The following is a 24,408-nucleotide window of genomic DNA, read 5'->3' as shown; positions in this document are numbered from 1 at the left end:
CTTTGTTCTTCGGGGGGGTTGAAAAGAGGGACGGAGAAAGAATAAAACCTCCTCGGGAAACCGCCCTCCTGCAGCCTTCGTTTGCAGAAGCAACCCCCGTGAGGGGAGCGAGCCCGTTGCGTGTTCCGCTCACGGAACCGAACCCTTCTGGCTTCACCAGAAACTCCTCGGGAGGGGAACGGGTCGCGTCGGGGGGGACCGAAAACCTGTTAAACCGCAGCGGCGGCTGCCTGGCGTCGACCTGCTTTCGAGGAGATGGGCCTCGCGGTGTTGAAAATGACGCCAGAGAACCGGGTGGGATGGGAACCGGGTGATGGGTCCGGCCGACAAAATGGAGGGGAGGAACGGCGGTTCGCTGTACGCCGGTGTTCGCTTGTTTGGCGTTTTCCGGAGGGCGAACGGGAGGGCGGGCGCAGCTCTTTGCCGGGTGTGAGGGTGGTTTCTCTGATACGGACACGGGCCCGTTGCAGCTGGGCCGTTAGCGGGAACGTGGTTCAGACCACCATCAGTCACACGTTAACGGGACCGCGCAAGGGGGTTAAACAGGCTGGAAGTACCTGGGTCTGCGACTCCCCCGCCCTCCTAGCCTGGCTGCCTTTGGACCAGCTTACTACCTTCTAAAAATACAAAAGAGGTTTTGTTGTGGGTTGACCTTGGCTGGACACCAGGTGCCCACCAAACCTCTCCGTCACTCCTTTCCTCAGCTGGACGGGAGGGAGAAAATAAGATGGAAGAGAACTTGTGGGTCAAGATAAAGGCAGTTTAATAAAGCAAAAGCAAAGGTCGCACGTGGAAGCAAAAGAAAACAAAAGATTTATTCTTTACTTCCCATCAGCAGGCGATGTCCAGCCACTTCCCGGGAAGCAGGGCTTCAGTACACGTAGCGGTTGCACTGGAAGACAAATGTCATAATAACGAATGCCCCCCCCTTCCTCCTCCTTTCTCTGAGCTTTTATTGCCGAGCAGACGCCATATGGTCTGGAATACCCCTTTGGTCAGTTGGGGTCAGCTGTCCTGGCTGTGTCCCCCCCCGAGACCGAGACCTTGCCCACCCCCAGCCTGCTGGTGAGGGGGGACTGTTGGAGAGACAGCCTTGATGCTGTGGAGCACTGCTCAGCAGCAGCCAGGACACTGCTGGGTTAGCAACACCTTTCCAGCTACCAATACACAGCACAGCGCTAGGAGGGCTGCTAGGGGGAAAGTTAATTCCATCCCGGCCAGATCCAATGCAGGTTTAAACAGTATAATAAAGGTGAGCAGGGACGGCTCCCAAGCGGAGCTGTCTATCTTTTGATACTGTTGAAAAGCACAATGGCACTGTACAAATAGTAGTGGTCCTATGATCCGGGGTGGGTAATGTTGTGAATGAGGGATTTCTATAACCCTAAGGGCATAAATGCATTAAAACATGGTCACTGCTATTAAAATATTGAACATTTCCTATGCTGGAAAAAGTTACAAACTCTTTAGTCCGACTGGCAGCAGGCAATTTCTAGCTGCCTTATTTTCGCCTTAAGACTTGTAGTTTCTGGGAAAAAGTGATGTTGAATCTTCAAAGCCTGAGGAAACGTGAAAACAGTAAGAAAAGAAGAGATGGAAAGATTAAATACGCATTATAAATTTCCACATCTCTTAGGGCTTGTCTAAACAGGGAAGCTATTTCACAATAAGTGAGGGTGTGAGCTGAAGCACAGCAGCTATTCTGTGCTACCTCCACCCCCAGCAGGGACTCTCTTATTTTATTCTGTTTCAGAAAGCCTAGATTTTGCATAAAAGTGCCTGAGTTGAGTGTTTCCCATTGCTATGGCTCTGTCTTTACTCGATGTGATAGCCAGGCCCAAATATGAGTTCAGATGTCCCTCTTCAGTCAGCGCATTGACTTGCTCCAGGTTTAAGCCGTCCTGCGCACAGCGTGGATGGCTGCACATCGCGCCTTTCAGCACCGATGGCTGCCCGGGCTAACGCGACAAACTGAGCACAGTCTATAAAACCTGAAAGCCAATGGGTAGGAAATATAAGTCAGTATTTTATTGGCGTTCAGGCCACCTCGGCGGAGTCCTCTGTAGATGTGCCTTCTTTTAGTTTAGTTCATTAATTAAAGAGAGTACCTGTGTAATTCCTGTTCCAGACACTAAATTATGCTGGGATGGGATACTCAAAAGAATCATTCCAAATCATAAAACGTACCATAGGTGCATTTGCCGTGGTCATAAAAGCGTAGGAAAATGTATTTTGGGAAGGACCGCTGGAGGGCATGTGGTACAGCTGGACCTGAAAGCAGGGTTAGCCTCAACGGTGATCGGGGTGCTCAGGTCCCCGTTCAGAACAACACTGGAGATCTCCAAGGAAGGAGATTCCCCGACCTCTCTGGATAACGTCTATGCTCATATCTGTTGCCGCTCTGGTATTGTTCACATTTTTCAAGACTTATGCAAATACGGGACTATTGAGACATCTGATGTCTTATGAATGCGTTAGTGACGGAAAAGGGATTCTTGTCAGTATGAGAGGAGGAAATCAGTGACAAGCCAATCTGGACCGTCACCTATCCACCTTAAGAGACACATCTACATTTCTGATGCAATGCAGAACTTTATTTTTTTCATAAGAGAGTGTGTCTGGGTGAAATTCTACACCTTTTCCATCAGGTAAGGACGAAGAAGCACACGCTACTACCCCCTAGGGCGGAGTGGCAAGGTGCGTTCATCATCCTAAATTAAAGATGCATTTACGGAGGGCTGTGCCATGACACCATGAAGGATGCACAATTAGCTACGCAAATTGTTGCATAGGAATGTAATTCGGAGGTATGTAAATAGCTCCGAGGGAGTGCTGGAGCGATACCTTACCCACCTCTCCCTCAGCTCCCCGTTGCCAAATGCGTCATTGGTCCCAAGGAGACGAGGAAGCGTCGGTGTTTTTAGGGCTGAGGTTTCTCCCTCACCTCGCCCCTGCAGCACGGCAGAGCGAGCCGAGGGTTCACGTGTTTCTGCCGGAGTCGTCAGAGCCTGTCCACCGCTCGCTGCCTCCGTGCTTCTGGCGGACCTACAGCACACCTCACACGGGGTAGCTGGCAGTTCTCGTGTTCACGCCACGTCGGTACCTCTTTGTCACACTCCTTGCCCGTCTCCTCTCCTTCATCCCTTGCACGTGACAGCAGCACATCATACAATGTAGTTTAGGTTGCTGCATCAGCAAGTCTTGCTCTTAGCCACTTTCCTGCACCTATGGACTTGAGTTCGTATTTGTAAGGATGAAAAGAGACGTACAATCTACGTCTCATTCACCTTTCTGCCCTGTGTTTGCTGTAGGGTGGGTGATGAGGGCTTCAGAAAGGAGGCAGGAATCTTAGTCCGGGCACGGATGTGTATAAATAGTGCTGGGGAGGTGGTGGCGTTGCAGGGAATGGGACGTTTCTGGGCTTCTGCCATGACTGAATGACACAGATGGTTTTCCAGGGAAATGAGTATTTCAGTAATGAGTAGTGATTGCACTTCGGGCTGGCTGCACCTACAGCCCCGGGAATGCAAACAGTTTAGCAGCAGGTTTGTCAATAAATACCATCTGCTCGACAGCACTGAATCCAAAATATTGCAGAACCTACCTTACTGGTGGCTGTTGTTTTGCTAGATGGAGGTGAGGTAAAAATCACTACTAAATATTTTTTTTTGTAAATACTGGGATTGTTATCTAAAAATTATAAAACTCTAAATTTAATCAGACTTGTTCAATCCCAGTTTAAACCCGGGAGAATTAAACTGTTGTTGTTGGCTTTTTTCCGGGTGGACGGTAAGGCGTCTCCACAGAAGGGTGAGCTGTAAGTGAAGCTGCTTCTTGCGCAGTTTAGGACAGCAAAGCATCTGAGAAACGCCTTGCTTCCACGGCTGCCCACAAGGGAAGGAAACGCAGCGGTGGCGACGGCAGAGCTGGGTTTCTGGGTGCTGCAACGGGGGCTCAAGGCTGATCTCCTGCCCCGGTCCCCGACAAGGGGTGAACCCCTGCCCCAGTCTTTCTCTCCACAGGGCCACCAAGAGCATTTCTGCTTGGCTCCCTCTTTTCCACGAGTTTTGCCAAAGCAGAGCGTCTTGGGGATCTTTACTGCTGTCAGATGTGGTTGAAATTGGCTACCGGATGCGAAGGTTTCTGGGTGAGAAATAAGACATGAGCATCATCTAAAAAGCCTAAACCCAGAATGAGTTTCAATGCTAATTCTTGCCTCAGCAGAGACGTGAGAGAAAAAAAACCCCACACTGTTGTCCAGCTTGGATTTGTGGGTACCATAGCCTGCCAGTCTCTTTTAAAGACTGTCATTTCCTTCTGTCTGAGTTGTAAAATGTGGATAAAAAGTATAGCTCCAGAACTGGGACTCTCTACGGCTAAATTCATCCAAACCTTGCATAACTGCAAAATACGGAAAGATCAGATCCTGAGTCTGTCGTCGGAGATTGCCTGGCTGAAACGCAGACTTGGCGTTATGCCTGAGTTGGGTTTTTAGTGCAGGATCGAGAGAATTTCAGGGAGAGATGGGCCTGAATAAGCAGCTCTTTAAAAGAATAATTTAAGAGAAAACTGTAGCATAAAAATAATAAAACAAGGGAAAAAAGTGAAGATGCAAAGGAAGATGAGTGCCGAGGAGTGGAGTTCACGGCTCACCTTCTATGTGGAAGGAGAGAAGTGATGTACAGGGGGGAATCATGAAAGAGATGGGGGAAAGAGAAAAGTTTGCTGGGAGAGTAAACCATAAAAGATCCTTTTTTTAATGGAGCTTGTGTATTTTTGTGTGAATCTGGAACAGATTCACTTAACCTTTAGGTTTCACTGACATCAGTAAAGTTTCTGAAACGTACAGAGTGGCAAACAAATCTGGCCCTGAAAATGGCAAGAGAGAAATTGGTTGAAGGAAATTTACTCTTAGAAGAAATTGTATCTGCAGCTGCCTGCCCGTGTATTGAGCTTAACACAAAAAATGGATCATTTGTTTTTCCGAGAAGTTTTATGACTGATGTTATGCATCATAAGGAACAAGTAAGAAATAAAAAAGGCTGCAGTAAAAAGAATGACCTTTATCTGCGCTTTCTTCCTACATTTTCTCCATGTAGTCTAATATCTAGTATGGCTTCTGGAATAAAGGAGGGGGGATTTCTGCTTCCAGAAATCAGGCCAATGCTCAGAAAGCTAAAACGTGTCTCCATTGAAAACCTTGGCACCAGGAGACACTGCAAGACGGGAGAGGCAATGCTGAGAGGAGCTCGCAGCCCTTCCAGAACGGTGACCGTGTTCCCGCAGCCGGGAACAGCCTGGGCTCCCGGGGGAGATTCAGCTCAGCGCAGGGGTGCCCGTCAACGCCGTAAGCCCTGCTTGACTCATCTTGTATTGATCCCAGATAAAGGCCTTTCCTCCAGGACGATCAAGCGACCCTGAGGTGCCATCAGGTTTGCTTCAGGGCTGGTTTGGGAGCCCACAAGCTGCACAAAATCAGACATCACCCCTGGGGCGTTCAAGCCCCTTTTCCAAGCGCCCTGCAGACGTGAAATTCGTGCTCAGCAGTGTATGACCGGCAAAAGCCACGCGTCGTTTTTTTCGCATCTCCCGTCACATGAGGATAAGTCATGCTTCCTCTGCCCCTTCCTTCCAGCCAGCTCCCGGCGAGGAGCGGAGGTTTGGGGCAGGGCTCGGTGCCGGCAGCCCTCTCCCTCTCAGCCATCCCCAACTTCTGCCTCTCAAACTGCTGCTGGAGTTTGAACTTTTAAATTGCTGATGTTGTATAGGGAAGGGAGAAAAGAAAGAGGAAAAGAAAGAAGGGGAAGGAAAAAAACCCCCCACCAAATAATCTGGAGTTATGCCACAGTTGCAAAAGTGCTGGGAGGCAGAAAGGCAGGAGCCCCGCAGCTGGCTGCCGCCCCTGCCCTTAGACTAATCATATTCCCTGCAGGTGTGTTGCTGTCAACAGTGACATACAGGAGAAGATTTCTGCATTATTTCTGAAACCATTCCCTGTAAAAGAGTTTCTGTTTTCTGAAGAAGCTGTTCTGATTCTTACTGCTGAGCATGTAACCAAGGTTCATGAAAGTCCCCTTTCTTTGACTTCTCTGCTTGATGTTACAATTCAGTGGTTTTTTTTAAAAAGAGAAATTCAGTGGTTTTTTTTAAAAAGAGAAAACAAAATAAATACTACGATATGATGTAATTGGTGTAATATAATTACTTTAACCTGTTCCAGCTTGGTCTGTTACTTTATGAGTAGGTTTATGAGAAAAGCAGGAGCTGAGCGAGGAATCTCATGCAAATTCAGGATCCAAAGTTTAGGCTTGGAAGATTAGTCTTGGTTTAAGAGGCGTGGGGGGGGGTGGGGCAGAGCTCTGTTTTGGCTTTGGCGCTGTCCCAGGACAAGCCTTGTTTATTTGCCAGAACCCTGTATGTGTGTGCACGTGTGTACGTACATGTGAGCGGTTTTGATACGGACCGTCGCTGCTGGCATTAGCAGAGACCTAATGAACCGTAGTTGTCTGACAAAATGGTGGCATGGCTAGCCCTGCTCCAAACATTTTGGAGGGATTGGGTTGACAGCTGACCAACGGATTAATCCGTTCTGTTTCCATCACCTTGGCATTCATTTCAGGGGGCCTCTCTGCGAGAGGCTATTCGGGGCACTTAGACAAGGGTGCCATGCAGGTGCTGCAGCCGTACGCCTGGGGCTGATTTTTGGCTGTGCTGGCCATAACTGGTGATGTTTTGGAAATTTTTCCAAGCAGGAGAGTGGAGCCTGGTTTGTCGTGGGCTGCGAACCACTCCTGGCCATCCACAGCGAGCTGGGGCCCACCGGTTTGAAAAAATCCAATTTTCAGAGCAGAGCAGCCCACGTTGCCCCTCAGAACAGGAGAGAAAGGGGCAGAAATGCAGTTTGTGCTTTAAAGCAATCTGTAGATGGAGGATTTTTACTTTAGGCAGCAATGTCAGCATTTTGGATGCCTGCTTGCTTTCTGGCTGTGCTTAGAGGTAAGATTTGAAGCTTGGAGGACCCTTGGTCAGGACCAGGAGAGCCGTTCCCTGCTTTAACACTGATCATTTTAACCACAGACTCAATAACCCCGGAGAAGCAAGAAATCTCAAATCATCAGCCTAACAAAATTATACAAATTGTGGACCAGAAAGGATCTGCAGTGTTTCCGTCCCCGCCAAGGAAGAGGAGCGTACCTGGTTCTGGGAAGAAGGCTTTGGGGCAGGAGCACTGGTTGGGCTGTGCCATGGCAACGGAGCAGCACAGCCTCCAAAACCATATAACACTGCCAGTGGAAAACAATCTTGTATTAAAATCAGCTTAAAGCAGTCCTGGAAATTACAGCCCAGTGGGCATTAGTTTTGTACCAAATAAATGAATGGGAACAAAAAAATGACGATAAACATGAGACATTTGGGTAAGCATGAGTAAATAGGGACAAAGCCGCAGAAGCCCATAAAGGAAAATCTTCCATCTCAAAACGTATAAAATTCCTTGAGTGTGTCAGTGAAACAGAAGATAAGGGCAAACCAGCACATACCTTTTATCTAGACTTGCGAAAAAAAAAGAAAAAGAAGAAGAAAAAGACATGGACAAATGAGCTAAGGCACTTGTGAAATGCCCTCAAGGCATCTCACTGTGTTACTAGGTGCTCACAAACCTCTGAAAAGCTGATCCTGAAAGGGAGAAATGGAAGTAGATGCAAACAGTAGAGAGTTACAAGTGTTTTGAAACCAAAATGCTTATTTGAACTACCTGTCATTGCTGATGGAACAAGCCCTAAGTCAATGTCATTGAAACACATCCAGGAGATGAAATTTTTTTATACAAGGCTAGTTTTTTTATACAAGCTAAAATGAACCCAATCAAGATACTGGCAACACTTAGAATTTAACCAAACCTGGGGGGGTCACAAAGGTAGCTGAGAACATCTGGAGACAGATGAGGGGCTGGTCATGGTGGGAGAAGGAGCCGGAGCTGGTGCCGCAGAGGGTGCTGTGGGATGGGATGGATGGGATGGATTGGGATGGGATGGGATGGGATGGGATGTCCCTCTGTACGCAGCCTGCATTTCCCTCTTGTCCTTTTATCTGGTTTTATGGCAAAATCCTGCATCTAACAAGCAGCCCCATGTGCCAGAGAACTAATAAATAAACTAGTAAACAACTTTCTATGGGTTTGTGGCTGGGGCCTGACAGACTGAGTTCTCCAAGGCTGCAGCACAACCCTGTTGCTTATAAGACATCAGAGAAGCCACACATTGCGACTGTCCTAACCACAGGAAAAGCTTTAATGGGAGTTCATGCTTCCTTAAACACCAGTGAATCCACATGAGAGAGAAAACTTGACTAAAGAGTGGATTTTCTGGTGTCTAATAAGGCACAAGCTCCCCTTAAGGTTTTTCCCAGGTTTTAATTCATTCTGTTGCCTCTCTCTTTTCTCAGCCTGATTATCTGTTCTCACAAAATTTGCAAGACTGTTATATTTTCCAGACATTCACTCCTTCCTTTGAGAATAAGGTGGGCCTCGGTTTCAAGAATTACCGGGGAGGGGATGGATGGAGTGTGACCTTACAGGAAAACAAATTGAAAATCAGATCCCATCAGCCTGGCAGGAACGGGAGAAGCTGCCGTGCCTACCGTGCAGATGACAGAGCCGTGCATGGTATTTTTAGAAAGTCGGCCAAGCAGACAGTGCTGTGTTCCTTTCTGGGCTCTTGCCTTCTTTTTACACAAGCCATCGTCATCCCAGAGGTCAGAATGGGTGTACAAAATATCAGCAGTAAAAGAGTTGGTTTGGGCACAGGTACGTCAGGCAGTGCCCCGTGCTCCGTACGCAGCCAGCACAAGGTTGCTTTGACTGCTGAAAGCCCCATGGCTGATTTTTATGCACATTTGCAAAGTGTGAAACACGTACAAGTTAACAGCACGAGCCCATGCGCACGCCTTGCTCTCAGCAAGCATGGTTTTATTTTACCTTTCGTTGTGGTAAGTTAAAACTAAAGCTTTCATTAGCTGTTCATGATGTTATTACTTTACTGGCCATAACTGTGGCCACTTATGGATTAGCTTTTGCATTACAATCCATTGCTTTGGCTCCTGTTTTATTTTGCAGTATAAAAGTTGTGCAGGCTGAAGGTGTGTGCAGGCAACAACAGAGACATTTGTGTGCTGAAAAGCCGCTTGCTGTTTTCTCCAGCTACGCCGTTGTGCCTATTCAACAATGTCACCTCTTACTATATGTCTCACCATCCCTACACCCTTAAACATCACACCACGACTGCAGTCCTGTTTTTGCAAGAGTTCCCCTTCTGCCTATAAAAATAATCAGCGAAAATGGAAAGTGAGTGCTGGTAACCCCTAACGCATTCCCACTACTGACAGTGTTTTTATCTGCTGTATGTGAATATGAATGCAAGTATGTGATTTCACACGCAAGCACACGCACTTTCTTATTGATGGATGGAGTTTCTGTCCCTCACACGGCGGTGGGGTCGGTAGTACAGGGCGATGCACTCATAGGCGCTGAAGGGAACTGGGCTCTGCGGTGCTGTGCAAGGTGGGGTCCATGTCTGCGGGCATTCCTGCGGCTGACAGAAGATGCACCAGAGAAGGCGATGGAAAAACTCCAGCTGATCTGGTCCAGACATCACTTTCTCCTCCGGGATGGGGGCTGAGAAGGCCGTGGGGCTGTGGGGGCTGCCGGGCAGACAGGGGTGGGTGCTTATTGCGGGCACCCTCGGTCAAAACGTCCTTCATGGCCGGGGGTGGGGTGATGGCTGGTGCCCAACAGGGTCACGGGTTGGGAGTGGGGGGCAACAGACCACCCTCAGCCCAAGGTTAGCTATGACGGGTGCCGTGTTCCCGAGGGGACGGCTATCGCCGTGTCCGGCTGCCGGGACCACCACCCTCGGCGGGGGGTCTGGGGTTTGTGGTCCAACGACCGCAAAAGTCCGTGTGCCACGGGGTGAGAGCAGCCATGTGAATGCGGGCTGCTTGTCCGCCTGCTTCAGAAGGGAAAAAGTGGTAAAGATAACAAGAACAGGGACTGCAAAGCCTCCTGCATGCAAAACTGATAGCGCCGGGAAGCGGAGTCCCACGGCGCGGTCGGAGCCCCCCCACCTTAAAGCCGCTGGGTGTTGGCGGGTTCCCACCCCGAGGCTCGGGCACACGAGGGCGGAGCAGCCCCGCGCCTGGGCACAGCCAGATACCGCCGGCTGCGTTATCTCCCCGGGACAAGGAGCCCAGGGCACCGGAGGAGAGATATTTGTTCCGAGGCCGAGACGTGTTTCCAGCTCATCCAGCGCTCGCACCTCTGTCCTGCTGCGTGCCCGAATGCTCCGACAGCGGCACCCGCGCTGCTCGCGGTCGGGAGCTGCAGGGTCGGTGCCAACAACCCCATCCCAGCGCAGCACCGACCGGTACGCTGGTACCCACTTCTGGCAAGACCGATGTCGCAATAAATCCTACAGGCAACACGTGAGTGGGTATGAGTGAAGTCTGGCCGCTCTCATCTGCTGACCTGGTTGGGGAACAAGACAAAATCAATACAGGTGGCACGACTGCTGAATTCCGTAACCCATAGCTCACCTTAATCTTCCAAAGACAGTGATATGGGTCTGCATAAAGGGTATGCAGAGAGCGGGGCCAATTCTGCCCTTGGGATTTCGACGGGGGATTTCGGCAGGGCGGTAGTCACGCGGCTGGAAGCAGGAGGCTGCGCTGCCAGCTGTGTCTTAACGGACCGTTAAACCCCAATGCCAGGAGCCACGACGTGGGCTCAGACCTGCAAGACAGTGAGAGTGAAAGAGAGCACTTTTCCAATAGCAATAAAATAAAAATATTAAAATAGAAAGTTGTTTTCTGTTCCCCACCCTGTGCGGCTGAAAACAGAAGTCACCACGGCTGGTTGTGCTTTGCAGCATCCCTGTCACAGCACACGCCGCCGGCAGCGCTCACGTCTGCCACGGGGCAGCCCTGCACGGGAGGAGAGGACGGGGAAAACAAATATTTTCCTCTCCCTTTCCCCAGCCCAGAGAGCTGCCGGCGCACACACAGCCTCCCAGGTTTTGGTGTGCACGGGCACAGCGGAAAAGGCACCGGGTAGGGAGGCAGAAACTGAAATGGGAACTCTGGGCTCCCAGCAGGAATGACGTGGCTCCAGTCCGGCCCCCGCACACCTCCGAGTCCCAGCGTGAGACAGATGTCTTGTGCTTCTCAACAATATATACATACACATATAGATGCCCTCAAGGTCTCTCTATATACACACTATATAGACATAAATAGTTTTTATACAGATATAGGTGTCTTTGGTTTTTAATTCCAGTACATACTATTGCATTGGCAGCCCCTCGGGGTCGGGGGGTCTTTTTCAGATGGGTTGTGAAGTGAAGAACAAGCACGTGGGGAAGGCATCTGGCAGCACGAGGCACGGGCGAGGAGGAGGTGAGCCCTGTTTGCCGGCCAGCCTCGAGCTCTCTCCTACATGTCTAACTCGGTGTTACAGAAGAAAAACTCACACCAGAAACCCTGGATTACTTCAGTAAATCCAAGAGTTGGGTTTTTTGGTGTTGGCAGAAGCGGGCTGGACCTCGGCAGCAGACTGAGAACGGGCAACCCCAGGCAGCGACTTCTTCGGTCAATTTAGCATCAGCCAAAACAGCACTTGGACTGATTTCATTAGCAATGAGTTGATGAAAAATGCCCTTTTGTGAAAAGAAATCCAGGTGAATTGCTTTTACTTGAGGGTCTAAGTCCTGGATTTCCCCTCTGCTCTGCACTAGGCTGCAGCAATTACTGCTGGGCTCGTTTCCCTCTGCTGCAGGCACGCGCGAAAGCGAGCAGAAAGAGAGCGAGAAGAATACAGCTGAACTTCACCCACTTTCAGTACCATCCTCGACAAAATGTGGTCTGTGGCAAGAGCATTTTGTTTACTTTTCAAAAAATGCCTTCTTCAGCACGGAGGCGTAACATCTATTTGGAGACTTCCATGAAAATGACTCTGAACAACAGCTAGAGATTGACCACTTCCCCTGAAAGCTTTCACAAGTCGAGATGGAAGACCAGCCTTTAAGGAGGCAGCGGTGGCGGTTCCTCTTCTCTGCCTTGACAGCAGCAGAGATTCGTTTCGAGGTTACCTGCGGCCCCCAGATCTTGGCACTGGCTGTCCCCTCTGACTTTGCCTTGTGATATTTCCCGAGGCTGGTTGTTAAAAGAAAAGCAATCACGGCACAAAGTAGATCCCATGGCAACTGGAAATCTTTACAAGGGCCGTTTGCTAGCACCGAGCACCTTCTTTCACCAAAGCAGTTTCCCTTTTTCCCTTTTTTTGTTTGGGGCGACAGGTGCGGGGCCACGCACGATGTGAACAGCAGATAAGGAGAAGCTCTCGACCTTTTGAAGGACAGCTATTTGAATGCTTTCCAAGGCAAAATAAAAGGTAATGTTTTGGTACGTGGAAGTTGTACTCCCCTGAGCTCCCACCCACTCAGCTACAGATGTCTTTGACACCTTGTGCACACCCTAAAGCTTCTGCCAACCTCCTGTGAAAGCGTGATTGAATATTCTGGAGGCTCCTGGGCTGTAATTTCCCTGTGGAAGCAGCAGCGAGGTATCGGGCACGGCAGGGTAGGGCTTCTTCTGCCCAGCACCATCTCACCCTGTGCCTAGTAGGTTTTCTCGCTGGGTTTCTCCCCGCCTGCCCTGACCTTGGCCCTTTGTACCACGCCGGCTGGTGCAGAGGGGAAGCGAGCACTGCCCGGGAAGTGGCCAGATTACAGTTTGACAAACAGGTTGCTCAACCCTGAGTTAGAGTTACAGATCCCATCTCACGCCCACCGCTGCTCCGCAGCACTGGGAAGCCTTTGCGACAACGTTTTCCAGGCACAGGACTCCGCTTGGCTGCGGTGCAAGTGTCAGCGTTATCAGGGAAATCCGATTTTTAAGTCTTTTCCGACCTTTCAGAATTGCATGGGGGATATCGGGAAAGCACGCCCTGACTGCTGCTGAGATACAGTATTTGTAGGCCAGACCTCCAGATGCGCGTGATTTTTTCTGCCTCCTCCTGAGGCTGCAGGTTTCCCTCCCCCAGGTACAAGGCTGAGACTCTCCCCTGGGTGCTTAGGAAGGGTGCAAGCAGCCGGGTGCATTTTCCTCTTGACCCACGCAGCAAAAGGAGCTTGCACAGGGCTTTCAAGCTAAAGTGACAGCTTATGCGTTTGTCAAACAAAGCCAATGCCCCTGTACCGAGAGCTGGTGGGCACACAGAGTTGTGTCCCCATGGCCAGGCGCGGGCTCTGCGTCCCCGGATGGCCGGACCTGCCGAGCTTTTCCCTGGCAGAAGGACCTCGGGGGTTTCCTTATGCCACGGAGCTCCTTGAACCTGCCGCTTCCCCGGGAAGCAGGATCAAAGGCACCTGTAGGAAAAATAACCCTGATAAACACAAGAGGTGATTCAGAGCCGGTCTCTCTTTCTGCTTGTAGACTCTTTGGATACGGTGTCTGCAGGGCTGGGACACACCTGCTTTTCTGCCTGTAAAGGTTATTTTCCTTATCTGTCTTGCAGCGGCCTGGGGACCTGCCGGCACGGGTCGGGCTCTGCTCTCTGGGATGCTGAAGAGACCCCGAGGGTGATTCTGTCCGCGTCCGCCTCCTCCGGAGCAGCACAAGTCAGAGAGCTAAAGAGTGATGCAAAGAGCTAATGAGCGATGCTCCGCTGCCTTACCTGGCACATTTTACTCGCTGCTACAGAATAACGCAATGCAGGTATACTGTTCTGAATGAGAATGCCTGTTTCTAGAAAAGATGTAGGCTTTGTACTAGCCTGTAGAACTGAATTTAGGGTTGTTCACCTTAACCTTTTCTATGTAGTGTCTCTCCTACAGGATTGAAATGAACCTCATGGATAAGGCTGCTCTTTTTGCTCCAAACTCCTGCACATCTCTGTTTCTCACCTCCTCCTGATATAGACCAGCCATTCTGTCTCCTCCCTCTACTTTTTCAAAGAACAGCTGCGGTCAGCAGTTAGCAAAAGCTCATTAGGAGGATTAAAGTTAAGCTGCCAATGGAAAAAAATGGTGCTTTCACTTAGATGTTTCCATTTTTGCAGCCACAAGGGTATAGGCTACCATACCTGATGGACTAACACCAAAACAGCCCTTTCTGCCCCCTTGATCCAGAGAGGCTGGAGGTAAATAACAACATTCAAGCAGTTTTTGAGCCAGCCCAGCTGCAGGTTGTGGAGGGAGTAACGGAGTGGTCACCAGTGAGAGGAGCACAGGGAAATGGGCAAGTCTGCAATAGAAATAGAGCTGTTTGATGAACCTTGTGTATCATTTAACAGTCAGAGCTGTTTAGAGAAAAGCCAAGTCTGGAGAGGTGTATGGACGGTAAAAGATGCTTTTGTGCTATATATGAACATGGAAAAAAAATTTACCGACATTTCTGGAGTTATTCCAAATTTTCATTTTGTGCAAAAGTCAGATTCTGGATGTGCTGGTTGTGGAAATCCATCTTTATTTTGTCTTCCTGTCATTTTTACTTTACATGTCATGCAAGTTTGCTCTAGATCTGTCCCTTCTGCATCACTCGGCTCCGCCTGGGAAGAGCCCGAGCCCCCCATCGCCATCCTCCTCCGCGTGCGCACGTTCCTTGTGCTGACCAGGCAGAACAGGACGGATTTCCTTCGGTGGCATTTCCTGATGATTTCTGACTAACAGTGGAGGAAGTCAAACCAAAGAAATGATGAATCTTTCATTTTTTATTTAAAAAAACACTTTAAAAATGACATCTCTTATTTTTGAACTGTAAACAGCCCACCCACTACCCTGCTGACTGCCTCATCTCCGTGGATAAAATATACACCAAGGGCCAGGTACCTTTTCTGCTGGGAAGCCCTTACCCTTTTTGGGGAGCTTCATTTGTCAGCGTCAGTACATCGGGCTTGCTCAGCACCTTGAAATAAATAGCTCCCAGTCTGAAAGAACGTACCCCAAGACGTGAATGATGGAGGGCTGCCAAGGGCAAATCTCTCAGCCTCTGCCAGTCTGGATTTTTGGGGACCCGAGGGGCCTCGCCGCAGCCCTGGGGGGTTTGGTGGGGTGTCAGCCGGCTCGGCAGGAGCAGCAGCAGTGGAAGAAGGTGGGAGAGGGTCCGTCCGTCCCGGCAGCCCTCCCGGGGCTGCCCGCACCCAGGCACAGCCACGGCAGGATAACGTAGTCCCTGGTCGGGCATGTCCCAAGGCACTTCAGTTTTGAAGGGGAACAGGTCAGTGTCTCTGAAACGCTGGTTGTTGAAGGGGATCTCGGCTGGATGCCCCGGTGGTGGAGGCACCCAAACCCCAGTAGGACTCCTGTTGGAAACCTTGGCTCCCTTTGCCTGGCAAGCCTGGCTGCTTCCCTAAAGGTACGTTAATACAAAACAGAGAGACTAAAGAGTTACCGAGGCCTCAGAGATTTTGTGAATCCTTTTATTGCTCAATCCTCCATCTCTCACTGTAGAGGAATTGTCTCTCTCAGGCTGTACAAAAGGTCGCACTGAAAGCTCATCCTGAACTTTGGTCTGGAAACCTAAAGGCAAAAGCTATGTTTGCCTTCTGACATCTCCTGCAGGGCTGGCAGACACCTGCCAGCGCTGCCTTCATTTGATGTTTTGCCTTTTTCATCATCCTGTAACTCTACAAAACGCTCCGTGCCCAGAGAAAGCCGAGGCGCTTGAGAGCGGCATCCTCCTGGGGTGGGCAGCAGAACTGCTGCTTTTGTGTGAGGCATCTGTGGTTTTTTTTTTTCCTTGCGGGGAAAACTACAGAGCAGGTCTTCCCTGTTCCTCTGTGCTGTTCATGTGGGGAAGGAAGCTAAGGAACAACAGCAGCAGTAGCAAAACCAAGCGTCTCTAGATAGCGGCATAGTCAGAGGCACTTCCAAGTAGCTGAGCTCCCGGACAAAGCACTGAGCATTTTTGAATGAAGAAGCAAACCAAACTGCAACAACAACCACCGCAAACACATGCAAGGAAACCACCCCCAAATTGCTTTAAGCCTTGAAGCCCTCGAGGAGAGCCCACCAGCCGAGCAAGGGCTTTTCAGGCTCTTACACAGCGATGAATTTGCCAACGCCGAGATCCCTGAGCTGTCAGAGCGGGGCAAGTTGGGGCTGTATAACAATGAGCTTATGCTAAAACTGGCTGTGAAAGGAAAATCAAATATCAAAGTAGAACAAAACAGGACAATGAATGAAAGGTTGGGTCTCTCCCTGCTCGCTCCTGCATTACAAGAGGGCCTGGGATCAGCTCCCCAGGTGGGAAGGGGCTCAGCCTCCAGATGCGTCCTTTGTGTTTAAGCGCTGGATGCGGTGCTGCTGACACCCAGTGCGCTCCTGTAAATACGTATAACCCGCAGAGCAAAGTCCCTCTGCACTTTCTGCCCTAAACAACTGGAAGAGGAGCTTTAGGTGCTGTTTGATGGGGAAATGCAGAGCTTAGGACCTGTCAGAACACAGTGTGCAGCCTGCTTTAGCTGCTGGAGAAAGGGCAGGACTACGACTCCGCAGAGCCAGGTGCCATCTCTGCTGCTGTCACCAGTCCTGGGGGAGACACTGTCCCTCAAAGCGCGCATGAAAAATCAGAAATGAAGTACAGGTCCCTTCGCCAAAGCTCTTGGAGATCTACTGGAGAGAAATGAGATGTCACCAGTGTGGCCCGAGACCTGTATCCTTGCACTAATACCGTCCCCAGCATGGACACAATTACACAGGAATGCCCATTTTTAAGGTAGTGGTCTATTGAGCATCTCAGGCTAAAAAAGACCAAAGCAATTGCACTCTTAACTAAAAGAGCTAGAGAGGCAAAAAGCACCGGGGTGATAGGGATTTACTGCCTTTTTGGAGGGGTTTGTGTTTCACGCCCCGTGAAGATGACCTGGGTTTGGTAACCGGCTGGCTTTTTGCTTCAGAGAAATGTTTTACATGGTTTGAAACTGTGGATGCGATTAGATGGGCTAACCTTTACCAGGTGCTTACAGTCCTACTTTTTGCTGTCAGGTTTTCCCCTTATTTAGTATAATCTAATCACCAAAGTACTTTGCACAGAGGCGTGAGAAGTCCGAGAGCTTCCTGACTTTTGTGCAGCCTCGCGCTGCTTCGTTTCAGCACCGTTTACTCCCAGAACCCAATTCCTTGATCGCAAGCTCTGAGGGCGCTGGATCCCGCCGGCCGGGCTTTCCCTGCCTGCGGGGATGCTCTGGGTGCTGGGACCCTCCGTGACAAGCACCTCTGCTGCACCACGACACCCACGGAGGGGACGTGCCGGGCCGCTGCGGCAGGGACGGCGGTGGTTTTGGCACGGCTCGCTTCCCTCGGGGGGTCTGGGAGCTGGTGCCGGAGAGGGAGGGCACTTCTCCGGGGAGTACTCCCTGCCGAAAGGGCCGTTCCCATCTCTGCCGGAGATGGGACGTGGAGGCAGCCTATGAACCGGCAGTCAGACTTTATCTGACCTTTTATTTATCCGACCTGCCCTGCCTGTAAGACCCAACACAAAATGTCACGCCGTTCCCTTGTATCGAGCCCCCGGGTGTAGGCTTATCTAAATTACACGTGTCTGTGCTTCTTGAGTCGTGCAGCCAAGTTTCCATCAATGGCTCTCTAAGCGCTACAAGTCCCTCGATTCACCACAGTGGGTATCCAGGCAGGATTACAAAGCGCGCAGATCCCAAAGTGACACTTGCCCGAAGCAATAAATAAACTATTTCCCAAACTACTTCGCTTGTTAGCAGCTAGGCTTGCTCAGCGCTGCTCCCACGGACTGCCTCGTTTCATCGCCAAAATCCCGAGATGTGCATGTTGAAAGGATCCCACGTCCCCAGCTCGCTGCATGTGGAAATTACATTAACGGCAACCACGCTCCTCAGCACAGAGCAATTAAAGGATCAGGTTAAATAACAACTAGTCTTTGTATGCAAGCCCAGAGCACATGCTGAACAAATTTGTGCTTGTGGTCTACGTCTCCGGCCAGTAAGCGCGGCCCCTTCCTGCCCCTTGGCTACGGCAGCGGCAGGAGCTGGGGCCGGGGGGCTGCGACTTACCCAGGTCCCAGGAGGATGCAGACGAGAGCCCAGGTCACAGCTTCATCGTTCTTTGTTTCTGAAGTCACCTGCAAAATAATCTTCCTGATCACAGGTGTATGAAATTTGTTTGCAAATCTGTTTGACTTTACATCCAAATAATTTAGATGAACAAGTCGCAGGCTAAGAAGGGGTTTAAAAAATGGAAAAAGCGCTAAATGAAAAATGTGGAAGTTTTTCCCCAGGAGCACCTTCGCTTATCAAAATAACTAAAAATCACAGCTACATTTTATATTAATTTATTAGAAAAAAGATACACAGTTTAATGTGCAAATATATACAACAAACATTACAATGAAACATCAGGAAGGCGAGCCCCTTCCTCTATCAATGACTTACTCCTTCGTAACAGAGATGACTGTTTAATGCTTCCCCACAGATTTACAAATACAAAAAACGTATAATGCTTCATTTGCACAAGACAAAAGTTTATTTTTATTTGAACAAAAAATATTCTGGCTTTGACATGGCAAAAGTCTGCTATTTTGGTGGCTTTTTTTTTTTTTTTAAACCTGAGCAAGTTTTGCGGAACAGGGGAACAAAGGAAAGGCATTGCCCTGTGCTTCATTCTCATCACAGCATCTGATGGTCTTTGAATTACTAAACCACTGAATCACTTCAAGTGAATGCAACTCCAAAATCTACATCTATGATGTAATTAGTGATACGGAGGTGAGTGGGCGCTATCATTGGCAAAAGTGAGCTGGTTGAAAACGCCTGGCTTGAGTTAAATGGCTACTGACATTTCTCCGGTAAAGTGATCCTATCTGCCAGTTAGGAATTTAATGCTGCCTCCTGTAATAAAGGAATTAGAAATGGAAAATACAGTTTAGTCCAAAAAGCAAACGAGTCTTGGATCCTGCTATGCCTTGCTCAAATGTGTGATCATTGAAAGACTGCAGAATAAGGCCATATTAAACCCAAACTGAGTAAAGACCTTGGGAATGCGCGTTAACTCCCAATAAGTACTGAAATCCTGCTCGCTCCAGGAAAAATGTTCAGATCAGATTGATTTCTTTACGATGTGTTTCAAGCAGGTGTTTGACACAGGCTAATTTTGTATTCAGCGGCCACAGACAATTTCAGTAAAAGAGGTGCGTCTCAGCTCTGATCTCCTCCCGCCCGTGCCTGGGTGCCGGCACACCGGCTCACTCGCCGGCTGTGCCGACAGCGGGGGAATCCAGCTGATCGCCCTAACAACAACCACAGGACCGAAACCATTTAGCTTGTTTTGTTTTCCGTATCGTCCTGCAACGGAGCTTCATCTGGCAGCTCCACAGAGCAACGTTTCCAATTAAGCAAAAACTGCTCTGCTCATTTAGCGCTCCTCTCCATTTTAAACGAGAAACCCCAGCGGTGCTGGAGAAGGCACTACAAGTCCGGAGCTGGGCAATGCCAGTTCTCCCAGGAGAAAATTTTCCTAAGGGATTACTGGCCTCCCCACGCTCATTTAGGTGCAGAGCCTCTCTGCATCAGCTCTCATGATACTTTTTAAAGAAATACATACAAATAACAACATAACAGACCCACAGCGAAAAGAGGACGCTGCCAGGAGCGCGCCTGGCTGGCCCCGGAGCCAGTGCTAACCAAGGGCTCTTGCCTGGGCTGCATTTTCAGACACGACGCTGTCAAAAGCTGACTCTTGGGGTGCTTTCACAGGTTTTCTTTCCTCTTTGGCCAAGGGATCGGTATTTAAGAACAGACTTAATTAGACAGTGACTCCCTTTTGCTCTGTAACACCCCTCCTCTCCCACCAGCAGGCTCTACAGGTGCTGGCCCTGGGCGGCCGCGGTTGGCAGCCCACGGGTACGTCAGTCGTGTACCACCGCGGGGATGCCGGGGCCCCGTTCACACCAAAATCCTTAATGATGGGGTCCCCACAGCAGATTCGGCCTTTGCCATCCTCCCACCATCCTCCTCCTCTTTACCCTCTTCGGGGGATTGTTGAATTTGACTAGAAGAAAAAAAATAAAAGCCTCTGGGGAGGACTGCTCTGCTTTTAAAACTTTTTTTTTCTATTTTTTTTAATTGCTCCTGTTTCTTGTGTAGCGCTTACACAAGAATGCACGTCATGGACTCTGGAGCAGCGGGTAAAAACAGACCATAAATGAAAAAAACTGAATAAACCCCCAAACATAGCTTTTAGTTAAAAAGTGAAAGTTAGAAACCCGTGAGCAGCATTTGATCAAGATAAGAGAGTGACGACGGCAAGCAGGGGACAGGAGGAAGTTGAAAGAGGGCCATTCTCATCTAAGGACGGTCCCCGCCAAGCTGGATGTTTTTGTCCTTTTAAGGGGAAAAAAAATACCAAAAGAGCTCTTTCTTTTCTAAACTTCTGAATGATCTGTTAAGCCAGGTTTGTCAAAGTTAAATATTTCTAAAATAAACTAGAATAACGAGAGTCAGTTGTCTCCAATAACCCGGTGTTTTTCCGCTTCAGAAGATTTTCTGACAGCATGAAAAGAAACACTCCAGTCGAACCTGAGCCGATCTGTATGCTATTGCAATCCGCATCGGAGGCTGCCATGCCATCATCGCTCTGCAATGTGGGATCTGCAGCAGCATAGCACAATTTTACCTGCCCTTTGTGGATGTTTTCTGTCCCCTACTGTAATACCCGTCTTCGCTGGTCTTTTAACTCTGTAAAGTCTTTTAACTGTACTGCAGCATACACCAAAAGCTTTCAGTGACATCTATTATTTGTACACCTTGAAAGAAAGGCCGTTCTTTTGAGCAGAAAGGCAAACGTCTCTGTAACTGTCACCCTTCCTTGCTTACCTCTCTCTAACTCTTTTTTGGAGGCGCAGATCTCCACCGCCTCTCCCCAAAACCACTTCCCCTGTAGCAATACCACACCCAGGGCATGGTTGCTCAGAGCTCTCCTAAATCAGTTTTAGGACAAAACGAGTGGGTTTTAACAAGCTAAATTTCACACCAGACAGACAAGATTTATACGGAAATGTCTGCATTCTTTTCAAAACTTTTATAAGCATTAACTTTCATTTTAGAGCTTTGGTGGGTGGGGGAGGAGCAGAGTAGGAGGAAGCAGCAGGTCAGCTCTCTGCAGTATAAATCCCGGTTTTCCAAGCAGCTCTAGTCAGGACACTTTACGCCCGCAGGCCTGGGTGCCCAGTTTGCCCCAGAGTCAATAAAGGCGCTGGCGAACCTCATTGTTCTCGCAGGGTAAGCTAATAAGAGCCTGGTCACCACAGATCCCCAGCTTTGTATTTGCGCTAAAGAAGCAGCGAGACTTGCAAGCACTTCAGCTCTCTTGAGGTAGGAGAAGAATGGTGTTTCTGTTAGCTACGCTGTCTCTCCCAGCAGGACGTTCGACTCGGCCGTGTCTCTCAGCCTCCCAGAGTGCCCAAATGGCTGAAGCAGAATGGGTGCGTGGAGGACAGTAAGTAGGAGCCTTGAAATGCCAGTGGTTTCTGCAATGACATTTCTGCAACCTCTGTTTGGTAAATCAGCATTTTTGGGATGTCAGATTACAGTAATACAATGTGGTAGCAACAGGCACGTGAAGGGAGTCCAGTGGCTTGGCACTGTCGAAGAGGAAATCTTTCGTAAGGGTTCTGGCTGTCTGTCCTTGCTGACAGGATCAGACCTCTTATGGCTAGTGGGACTTACCTGCATGAGCAAAGCCTGCAAGATCAAATCCAGTGTGGGTCACCCAGCGGGACGGCATACTTCCATGATTCAAGTGGTTGTGTGCCACCTTAAAATAAAGATCGCAGCCAAGCTTTTGGAGTTAAATATGTTATAAACTATACACATATGTGATCCTGAGATAGTGCCTGTAACAAGTCCCAAGGTAGATAAGCTTCCTGAACCCAGAGGTCCTCACGCCGCGTAAGCGCATTGTTGTTTTATTTTGGCAAGCCTGCTAGCCTCTCTCGGAGCACGCTGCACTTCCTAATTCTCTTTTTTTGGGGGTGGGGGGTGGGTCTAGTGAAACAATCAGTTCGACGACTGCTACCAGCAATTCCAATGGCATTTCTTCTGCAGTTCAGATGAAAGCATTCTTGATCCTTTGCCAGTTCTCCCAAGACTTGCAGAAACAGGCTCACAGCTTCCCTTTCTATTTTTTGGCCAGCCAAGAGCTGTGTGCCTGCAGCCTCCTGCTAGAGGAGCAGCTGTGCTGTGCCGTGCCGAAGACACTCCTCAAGATAGGGGAGAAAACATCAGTAGGAATCAGACAGAAAGGCGACAAGTATGAGCCACAATGGAGAGAAGAAGCTTAATACGATGACCGTCATCCAGAGGGTCAAAGACCATGCGTTCCAGTCCCATCGGTACATAGTCCTGTTTTGAGTTTCTGACAGCATCAGCTCAGAGTCGGACCTTTTAAACCCAGGGGAAAAATATTTTCCAAAATTCTCTTTGCTTAAGCACTACATATTCAAAAAGTTCTTTTTATTGTTTCAGTATTTTTAGCCCTTAGTTGATTAGTCACCAATACCTGTCAGATGCCCACTGCCATAAAAGCACTCTGAGCACCCGCAGTATTTGTAGGAATATCAAAAAATAGCTTTAGCAACTAGGAATTATGCAACAGAGGGAGAAGGCAGGACTAACTAGATTAATGCAACATGTAGTGGATTTGTTAACATTAAGTGTATGACTTGTTGCAGAATCATGCCAGAAAATGGTACCATGTAGCTTACTGGTAAGGGCAGTAAAAAGGGTAATGCATTACTTTAATCATCAGTGAACCACTCACTCATTCAGCATACTATTTCCAGTTGAAATCAAAGGTTTCCATTAAAGATGCCGTTCCTCTACAGACGTAAGCATCTTACAACTCTCTCTGCCTTTGAACTCTACTGTGATAGCTGCTTCGTTAACATTGTGGTTCCAGTGCAAAAAAAAATAATCCTCCAGATCCCAAATCTTCTTCCTTTAGACTTTTGATTGCCTCTCATCTGTCCATTCCTGCTTAGTGTTCTGTAAAGCTTGAGTCTTCTGTTCATCTACCTGGACATAGTCCACTCTTTGCTCCTCAGAGAGAAAAGGTTTCTGTGGGAGAGAGAGGAAAAAAACCAATGTATTAATTTTAGGGTTGAAAGGGGATGCTAGTGAAACTTGGCTGATTTTCTGTTTTCCCTTTCCCTTGTTCCTTGATTGCTTCACTTCACCTTGAAGCTCACAGTGACATCAGCTGACAAAAGCATTGCTTTACAGCCTGCTTTAGCTATAATTATCCATCTGTCACCCTGTCACTCAGCCCAGCACAGTGAGCGAGGGAAATGTGCTGTTCTGGCCATTTCTATGCAGATAATAATTCTCTTCTCATTCTTCTTTTCCCTGCTGCAGGGATAACCTAACTGCATTTTAACTACAGGGAGGGTTTAAATAAGAACGCTTAGGAGTCTTGACTCTTTTGCACTCACTCAGGAGTATTAGCTGATGGGGAAAAAGGTACACTGGATGTAAAATGGCCCAAACCAACAACAGTCCGTTGCTTTGCAGTGGTACCTACCCACCACCTGGGCAGGTTATAAGCTCTTTGGAACAAGGAATGTATTTTCTCAGTGTTGCTAAGGAAATTGAAATGCTTTTTGTGATGCAAGAATAAAGATGCACATTTTGCCATGTCATGAGAGATATTACAGTTTTAACCTGTGAATTTATCATGGGCTGTAAACTTGTTACTGCAAAGAGATTTGGGGGAAAACTAGCAGGAAGGGGTTTGTGGAGACTTGATGAAAATGAAAGAGCATGCAGAAATCCTGCAAGCACCAACAAGCTTGCCCACAAGCCCTCATGGCTGCACATCCCAGGGCAGTCTCGTGCCCTCTGCCGAGCTCGTGTTAATGGCATCCCTATGAGTGACGCTAAGGACACCTTGTCATCAGCCTAATAGTGCTTTTGTTATATTAATCTTGAGCCTGCCACAAATGCAGTCAGCTGGAAACACGACTGGCTTCATCATGATACTTAGGGCACCTAGCAGAGTGTGACTCTGGGTCTTGTTTTCCTTCCAGCAAACAAAAAGACAGGAGGCTGTGGGGTTTTTCAGATGACTCATACCTTCTGTACAGGGGATGGGGAAGCAGAATTAAAATCCAATGCTAAGTAATCAAGGTTAGATTTCCTTGTCCATGGAAAAGCACCACTGTATGGAGATGTTGCCTGTCTGTGTTCCTGTCGGGAAAGAAGAGAAACTTTTAATGCTCTTAAAACACGATCCTAAAAAGAAGCAGGACTACAGCTGTGAGGTGGGATACTCATCTGGCAGAACGCAAGTGAGGAGGGTTGGCACCCACATGATTTTCTATGCCAAGGGTGTGCTT

At 48.8% G+C, this 24,408-nt stretch overlaps 1 protein-coding gene across 2 annotated transcripts in view; it reads right to left on the bottom strand.

The window, feature by feature from the left end:
• Positions 1-18,605: 18,605 nt before the first annotated feature.
• Positions 18,606-24,408, bottom strand: part of GAB3 (GRB2-associated binding protein 3) — a 66,872-nt gene continuing 61,069 nt past the window's right edge. The window contains exons 9-11 of one of the 2 annotated variants that reach the window (XR_774444.1): positions 24,146-24,259; positions 21,743-23,131; positions 18,606-21,657 (exon numbers count right to left, since the gene is read on the bottom strand). Coding sequence is in view for 1 of the 2 variants with exons in the window: in XM_010568993.1 (XP_010567295.1) it covers positions 23,015-23,131; positions 24,146-24,259 (231 nt within the window). In the remaining variant the exon portion in view is untranslated. Of the gene's footprint in view, positions 23,132-24,145; positions 24,260-24,408 lie in introns of both variants that reach the window. The other variant, XM_010568993.1, reaches the window with a different exon arrangement.

This window comes from Haliaeetus leucocephalus, unplaced genomic scaffold (genome assembly GCF_000737465.1).
Source record: "Haliaeetus leucocephalus isolate CR32 unplaced genomic scaffold, Haliaeetus_leucocephalus-4.0 Scaffold262, whole genome shotgun sequence".
Classification (NCBI taxonomy): domain Eukaryota; kingdom Metazoa; phylum Chordata; class Aves; order Accipitriformes; family Accipitridae; genus Haliaeetus; species Haliaeetus leucocephalus.
The sequence above is the reverse complement of the archived record's forward strand: the minus strand, read 5'-3'. Positions and strand labels throughout refer to the sequence as shown.